The following is a 7,645-nucleotide window of genomic DNA, read 5'->3' as shown; positions in this document are numbered from 1 at the left end:
GCACCGGGACCCGGCTCCACGCAACAGCCACAGCACCCAACAGCACCCACAGCACCCAACCGCACCACAGCACCCACGCTGCCACTCACGCACCGAGCACTGGGGGGTCCTGCCACTGCCCTGACCCACTCCTGGGGCACCCCCTGGGCCTGGGGACCAGCATGAAACCAGGGGAAGGGGGTCCCCGGCCCCCCACTTGCAAAGCACAAGCCCAGCTGGGGTGTGCGGGGAGTCAGAGTCCCCCCCAGGCTGGCACAAGCCACAGGCTTTGCTGAATGTGCCTGTTAGCACTGACCTGCTGCAATAAAGTGATGATTCCTGCAGAGCTGCTGTGGGGAGTCCTGTGTCCGTAATAACCCGACAGACCTTGAAAACATGAATTCCCCTTCCAATTCCACAGCCTATGGCAGCTCCCTTCCCAAGGGACACACGGCTTTTTGAGAGAACCATCCTGGCTCTGCTCTGTACGACCAAAGTCACTCGAAAACCCACCCAAAACCAACCCAAAAGTTCAGTACAAAATTAAGGGACCTTTTATCTACAAAAGAGCTGCTGGGCCAGCAAGAGCCAAGCAGGGGTTTGCTCCAGGCAGCAGCACCCTGGTGCTTCCTGCGAGGAAGGGACAGCTCCGTTACAACACAGGTAGTGGAGTCTCCCACAGGGGCAAGTCTTACTTGGGATGAAGGGATGGAGAAGTGCAGGGAAACAGGGAGTAACCAGCAACGCTGCCCTTCCCAAGCAGCACAGGAGGTCCCAATGTTTGCTCCCCTTTCCTTGGGGACTCTGGGCACCTCCAGCACCACGCTCTGCCCAGGCCAGGGCTTGCACCCTGGGCCCAGACACCACACATTCATTCCCTTCTAGCTCTTCCCTAGGAGAGAAGAGGGAAGACGAGCTCCCTCCCCATTTTTGTACAGCAGAGAGATCAATGTGACCAGAAGTAGCAGCAGCACCACAGTGCTCCGCTGCTCGGTACCGCCTCATGGGATGATGCTCTCCAAGCATCCCTTGTCCCAAACACGACCAAGGAAGAAGGCCCAGAGCAGCTCCTCTGCTTGGTGCTGTGGCCCGCTGGGCCCCACAGGTCAGGAGTAGCTGAGGGGCATCCTCCTCCACAGCCCCCCGCACAAGCAGTTCTTGATCCAGCGCTGCTCCCACTGCTTCACCGCGGTCACTTTGTTGGGTGACTTCAGCATCGTGACACAGCCACACCTGGAGAGAAAGAGGGAGGTGGGACCGGGGCACAGGGAAAGCAGCCAGTGCTGCTGGGAAGTCTAGGGATCACGCAGGGAAGTGGAGGAGGAAACCATTTTCTGTCATGTGCAGGTGACGTTTGCAAGCTCTGAAAACCAGCTGAAACCAAGCGAGCAATTATCTTAACTGAAGAGAGGTTATCTGGGAACAGGACCCGGCCCCCAGCTGCTATTTATACATGAAACAGCAGCCAGTCATCTTGTAAAGATGATCTGCTGCAGAGCCTCTCCATTAAAACCAGTAATTAAAGCTAATTCAATCACACGTGATGGATGTTTGCTCCCCGCACCATTATTTTTGACATCCAGGCTCTTTTGTGAGGGTGGATGAAGAGGACAGCACAAAGGGACTTAAAGTGCAAGCCTAGCTTGGAAGGCAACCCCGAAACGGCACCAGGGGCGCTGATTGTTTCCTTGCACCAGCTCCAAGAACAGCAGCAGTTTGAGCTAAAGGCTGGGGATCATTCGTCACTCATCGAGAGTCTATGGGCCAAATCCTGGTCAGATGGGATCAACATGAGACGTTACTGGGACAGCAGTGAGGATGGTAAACAGAGACAGAGCTCCGGAGCGACAGGGAGCAGCCGGAGCTGGTGCCATGGCGCGAGGCAAGCACCGTGTCACTCACCGGGTGCAGGACTTGCACTCCTCTGTTGGGTACGCTCCCAGATGCAGCCGCCGCAGATGGTCAATTTTAGGCTGTCCAGGGGCCCTGGGCAGGAAAAAGAACGGGAAAGGTTCTAGAACATCCCTTCCCAAAACCCGTGACAGGACAGGGAGCTGCGTTTCAGCGGCCAACAAGCTTTGTCCACCTTGTCCATCGAGTGCCATGGGGTTCAAGGCCGTGCTGAGAGGAATGTAACCACAAACCAGCACTTTCCCCCTCTATTTCTCTCTCTTTTCAATCCCTTAAATTTCCAGCCCGCTGCAAGTTAAGAAATGAATTCAAGCAGAGAGGACAAACTGCTCTTGGGCCACACGAGCAAGAGGACAAGCCAAGAAACAGAGGTGTCCTAAACCCACCGACCCCTCAGAGCCACAGAGATCCATCCCAAAGCCTCCCGCCACTCTCTTGTCACCACACCAGCCATTCTCTGTACCTGACAAAGGCATCAAACTGGGAAGAGACAGTGTGACCAACGAGGCCGGGAGCTTTCCCAAACTGCAGCCGGACGAGCTGCTTGTTCTGCAGCTTGCTGATGATGCCGTCGTTGATGGGCAGCCAGTCGATGTTGGGGATGAGCAGCTGGCTGGGCAGCAGGCAGCATTCGTCTATCAGGGTATCATCGGGCTCCGTGATGTGATTTTCCTCACGACCTGCGTGGAAAAGAAAGCAAAGAGAGAAGAGAACCAGCGTGATCTTGACATTTCTCATTTAGAGATCAAGAGAACTGAGTGTGGTTTCCTCCTCCATCCGCCAACACAGCCCAGAAAACAATGAGCCTGGCAGCTGTACTTGCCCTTTCTAAACACTCAGTAACTCACAAGTTACTCCCTGCAATTATTCCTTTCACACACAATCCACATCAGGGAAGGGTTCTTTTGTTCGGGAAAGCTGGTAAACACTTACAGCACAGCCAGAGCTTCGTTAGGAGCCTGAAGAGGAGGGACATGCTGTCCTGGGTGTCGGAGGTCGCTGTGTAGACGGGGAGGCAGCTTGGCTTCAGCAGTCCCCAGATGCGGATCACCACCATCAGCTCCCTGAACATGCCCAGGGATGCTCCATCCCGCAGGAAGCTGTGCCCTGGCCGCACAGGAGAGCCCTGCAGAGAGGAAACCAGCCAGGCTGGGGCTTAATGCTGCCCAAGCACTGCACGCAGCCACTCCTGCTGCCCTCGGTCTGGTCTCACCTGGTTAGGAAGGCTGGCCAGCAGGTAGAGCACAAAATCTCCCACCCACTGGATGAGCTGCTGCAGGGACTGCAGCGTGTTCATCTCCAGCACAAACTCCTCTGTCTTCAGGTTAATCATCACCTTGTCAATGTCTGAAACAGAAGCAAGACATCTCCTGGCTCAGGGAAAAAAGGTGCATCCAAACTGCACTCCCTGTCCCTGCAGTGCCAAGAGAGGTCACCCTCCTCCTCCTCAAACCCACGGAACCCATCCTGAACCTGGAAGAGGAATGATCCAACACAAACCACTCGGTGCCGGGGCAATCCCCACCTATATCTGTGATCTTGGAGCAGATTTCGGTGAGCCGGTCCCCGGGGCTCTTGTCGGGGGTGTTGAGGACGTGCGGGCGCAGCAGCGACTTCAAGGTGCAGCTGATGGCGATGAGGAAGAGCTTGGCGTGGTAGTCACACACCCGAGCGATGGTGCTGGAGGAGAGCTTGCAGAGAGAGGCCTTCATGGCCACAATGCGCGTGGAGAGGACCTGGTTGACACAGAGACACCAGCGGAATACAGAAGGGAAGGCAGAATTCCAATCAGCTCTTGAAAGGTTTATTCACTACTCTTTGTTTCTGCCACATGAGTGGCAGGAAGAGTGAGCACTCTTCTGTGCACGTACAAACAGGGCTTCTGTTCCCAGATCTCTGCCAAAAATAGACTTCACCATCTCCCCTGAAGGTTCCAACAGGCAGAGACCCATTGATGTAAGGGAAAAGGAACAGGCTTAAGCAGGGCTTCTTCCCACCTCGAGTCCTGCTCGAGTAGACATCACAGCCAGGCAGCTGGAGTGTGAGTCTTGTGAGCACTGGCAACTGCTGCTCCCTCCTCTCAGCCCCAGAGCCCCCTCCTCGTGCCCACCCTCTGCGGTGAGCAGGGAGCTCCCACTGACCTGCTGCAGGGCCGCGTTCTGGCGCATGTACTCTTCATGCAGCTTCTCCACCAGGTTCTGGACCATGTTGGGCTGGACGTGGAGCAGGATGTCCCACCAGTCGTAGCCAGTCACCATGCAATACTCCAGCAGGAACAGCAGGTGACGGAGGGACATGTTCATGTCCAGCACGTGGCCCATGGAGGGGGAGATGCGAAGCATGCTCAGCTGAAGGGAGGAGACAAAGTAAAACATGCATCAAGAACTGGCTTGGAAATACTCCATGAAGCTACAACGCAACACAAGGCCAACTGCAGCTCATTCCTGGCCCAAGGACAGAATTCCTTCAGTAGCGGGATACATCCCATGTTGTTTAACGTGGATCACACAGCTGTAAGTAACATTCCCAGCGTTCTTCTGAGTGATCCATCGCCACTTAAGAGGGAGCCTGGATGAGAACATCTCACTCCCCCACAAGACAGCACAATACCTTCCCATGACTATCAATGCCAGCCAAGGCCAGGGACGTCCAGGAGAGCTGCATGGCTTTGAAGTGCACCAGGGGTCCAGCAGTTCTCTGCCTCTTGATGGCCTGCTCGTCCACAGGGCGCTGGGAGGAGGACCCGTAGAACACAGCCATCATTTGCAAGGACAGGCGGTGCACAATGTGCACGCTGCCGTCGTGAAAAGCCAAAGCCAAGCCTGCGGAGAGAAGACAACCGGGGCTGAGCAAGTGTCTCCTCCGGGATAACCAGACCTGGCCCAGAGAAGGGGTCTCACACCACTGGAAGCCCACGTGGCAACAAGAGAGTACCCAAAAGGCTGTAGGCTCACAGCCCACTTTGTGTCTTGAGGCCACATCGATGTTCCACAAGAAACACCTCTTTCCATGGAAACCAAACAGGATGGTGAGGAAAATTCCTGTCTCTGACAGTTTTCCTATCAACATTCCGCATGTTTTTTTCCACATTCTTACTTCAGCAAATTAAGAAGACAAAGTTTCAAGCAAAAGCTACTTATTTAGGAGGAAGAGAAGAGAAGCCCCTTACCCAATCCAGGGAAGAATTTGGTGTCATTGGCCACCTTCAGGTCGGTGTTGGTCAGGGAGATTGGCAGCTTCGGCAGAGCCACAGCCGAGACGCGGTCCAAGTCATTGGTGGCAGAGAGGATCCGCCACTTGAGGATCATGGGCTGCTTGTCTCCAACTTTGAGAAGCAAGTAAGCAAGTGAGACACCTTTCCCTGAGGAGATCAGCACATCCCCTCCCATCGCTCCCCGACGCAGGGGGTTACACGTTACACTGACTCTGCCTTCCTTCCACCAGAGCAGTGGGAGGGCAGAACACAGAAAATGCCTTTGACTGAGTATCTGGTGCAGGAACTCACCCACAGGAGAGATTTGCTGGAAGATGTTGTTGACGGGCAAGCCCTCCTTCCGCAGAGACCAGCACTCCACGATGCTGCTGTTCTGGTTGGAAGCACAAAGCAACACCTGCGAAACAGAAACCCATCTTGCAGCCACATGCAGAGACTTCACAATGGGGAAAGACACCCTCCTGTCCCCTCTTCACCCCTCCCTCTCCGCTCTAGTTCGAGGCTCCTTTTCCCAAGTAGTTTATAATCCCTCTGGAGAGAGGCTGCTTTGAAGCCGAGCCCTAAAGAACCACCCCTCAGCAGAGCTCCCCTAACAACCAGGCTGGATGTGGAAAGGAAACAAAGCAAAGCACAATCAGGCTATTGAGGGATGGGGCTTTTGGGTCCATTTTTCCTTGAACTGGAGGCTTTGGCTCTTCCACCCTCAGAGCTTTCATGTGCAGCAAAGCCGAGGTAGCAGCACTTCCAGAGACAGCAACCAGAAGCATAAAGGGAGCCATGGGGGGAAGCCAAAGGGGGAGCAAACAGCTATTTCCTTGCTCTTTGTTTAACTCCTACTTGCTCCAAGAGCAAGATGCTCACCTGCTCCGACATGTCCCGAGCAAGGAACTTGAGGTGAGTGATGGCCGGGTACTTGTCCTTGCGGGCAGGGTCCGTGGTGCAGCGCATGAAGAGGGAAGGCAGGATCTCGGTGTCTATTTTGCACTTCTCATTCACCACGCTGACACAGACCTTGTAGAACTGCACCGGGGAGGTGCTGCTGCCATCCGAGGTGGCCACCACGATGTTCCCCCCCCCGGTGAATGCCACGTCTGCCAAGGCCACACGGCAGCGGAGCCGGCACAGGCTCTCTGTGGACGTCAGCACTTGCCCATTGGGCTTGAGGAGGGACACGGTCACCAGCCCGCTGATGGTCACTGCGATCCAGCCCTCCATGGGCTTCCCACCAAACAGCGTCAGCGACGGGGAGAACTTGACCCTGGAGAACTTCTCACCGAAGTTGGATGCTCCAGACTGTGAGTAAAAGACAAGAACACAACGATGTTTGCACCCAGTGTGGAGCTGAACTGAGTCGGACACAGGCACCAGCTCTGTGACAGGACAAAAGAGAGGGAAAAGCTCCTCTCTGTGGGACACTCAAGTGTTAAGGTGTGAAACCCACCAGTAGGTGACTCCTTGGCAGCCCAGCTCTTACTGAGCCTGGCAGAACTGAACAGGGTTCTCCACATGCTGCTTATCTCCACATACACAGAGAGCTCCCATTCCCAAATGCCTGGATCAAACCTCAGGACCCCAAAAGTGTTTCTTCTAATAGGCAAAGAAATGCTTTGATCTGCATTTTACATGGAGGAAACTGAAGCACCAGCCTAAGGAAGATGCTTTAAAGCGCCAAGAGAAACAAGGCATCCAACCCCCACTGAAATTCCACAGGAACTTGGGACCTGACTGTTCTTTTTGACTGGAACCCCCCCCGGGGTGACTTGCCCAAGGCCACGGGGGAAGCCCAGAGCAGCAGGAACGCAGATAGGGTTCTCCAAGACCCGAGCCAGCCTTCCTGACCAGATCCCCTGCAGAGCTGGGACAAACCTTTTCCACGTGCAGAGCCAGCTTCACGCCGTTGTGCAGCCAGGACAGGGCCACCACCGGGTCCCCTTCCACCATACTGCCCACCGTGTTCTCCCAGCTGTTGGCCAAGTGATCCGTCATGCTCCAGCACTTGATGTGGCCGTCTGCGTCGGCCGAGAGCAGCCTGGAGCCTGCAGTGATGGCACCCCATAAGAACCAGGGGTTAAGGCCAAGAAATCAACCCAGAATCACGAAAACAACCAAGAAATCAAACCACCCCAGTGCGGTTTGAATGGAGACGGCCAGTTCACGGCTCTGAAGTGATGGACAAACTCCTTCTCCATGAGGAATTGTACACCATCGCTTTAGGAAATGCACACACGTGAATGGTGGGACACGGGGATAAGAAGGGATCCAAGCTCACCTGACTGATCCCACTCCAAACAAGTGATGACTTCAGCATGGCCAGAGTTAACAGAATAGACGTCCCATGGGTGCTCGGTGTCGATGATGTGGACCATGTGGGTGAGATCTACATGGGAGCAGAAGAAAATCACTCATGACCCTGGTGAGGCTGACACAGGGGAAGGCACTGAATGACTTTGGGAAGGGTAACAACTGTCGTGGTGATGGGTCTGCCCTGAACCCCAGGGTGCTGGGGAGGAGGAGCCAGGCTGGGAGAGCTGGGCTGGGGCA

The 7,645-nt window shown here is 55.0% G+C and overlaps 1 protein-coding gene across 1 annotated transcript; it reads right to left on the bottom strand.

The window, feature by feature from the left end:
* Nucleotides 1–1,085: 1,085 nt before the first annotated feature.
* Nucleotides 1,086–7,481, bottom strand: MED16 (mediator complex subunit 16; the record flags this gene model as incomplete). The annotated part of the gene is made up of 13 exons (XM_010023376.1): nucleotides 1,086–1,212; nucleotides 1,882–1,965; nucleotides 2,354–2,570; nucleotides 2,824–3,016; nucleotides 3,104–3,237; nucleotides 3,416–3,626; nucleotides 4,032–4,238; nucleotides 4,501–4,712; nucleotides 5,060–5,215; nucleotides 5,396–5,501; nucleotides 5,966–6,397; nucleotides 6,971–7,140; nucleotides 7,374–7,481. Coding segments are annotated over 13 exons (2,357 nt in total), but the record flags the coding sequence as incomplete, so codon positions are not given.
* Between the last annotated feature and the right edge of the window lie 164 nt (nucleotides 7,482–7,645).

The sequence above is a fragment of the Nestor notabilis genome, unplaced genomic scaffold (assembly GCF_000696875.1).
Source record: "Nestor notabilis isolate BGI_N333 unplaced genomic scaffold, ASM69687v1 scaffold28821, whole genome shotgun sequence".
In the NCBI taxonomy this organism is placed as follows: domain Eukaryota; kingdom Metazoa; phylum Chordata; class Aves; order Psittaciformes; family Psittacidae; genus Nestor; species Nestor notabilis.
Note: the sequence above shows the minus strand (reverse complement) of the source record. Positions and strands in the feature narration are given on the sequence as shown.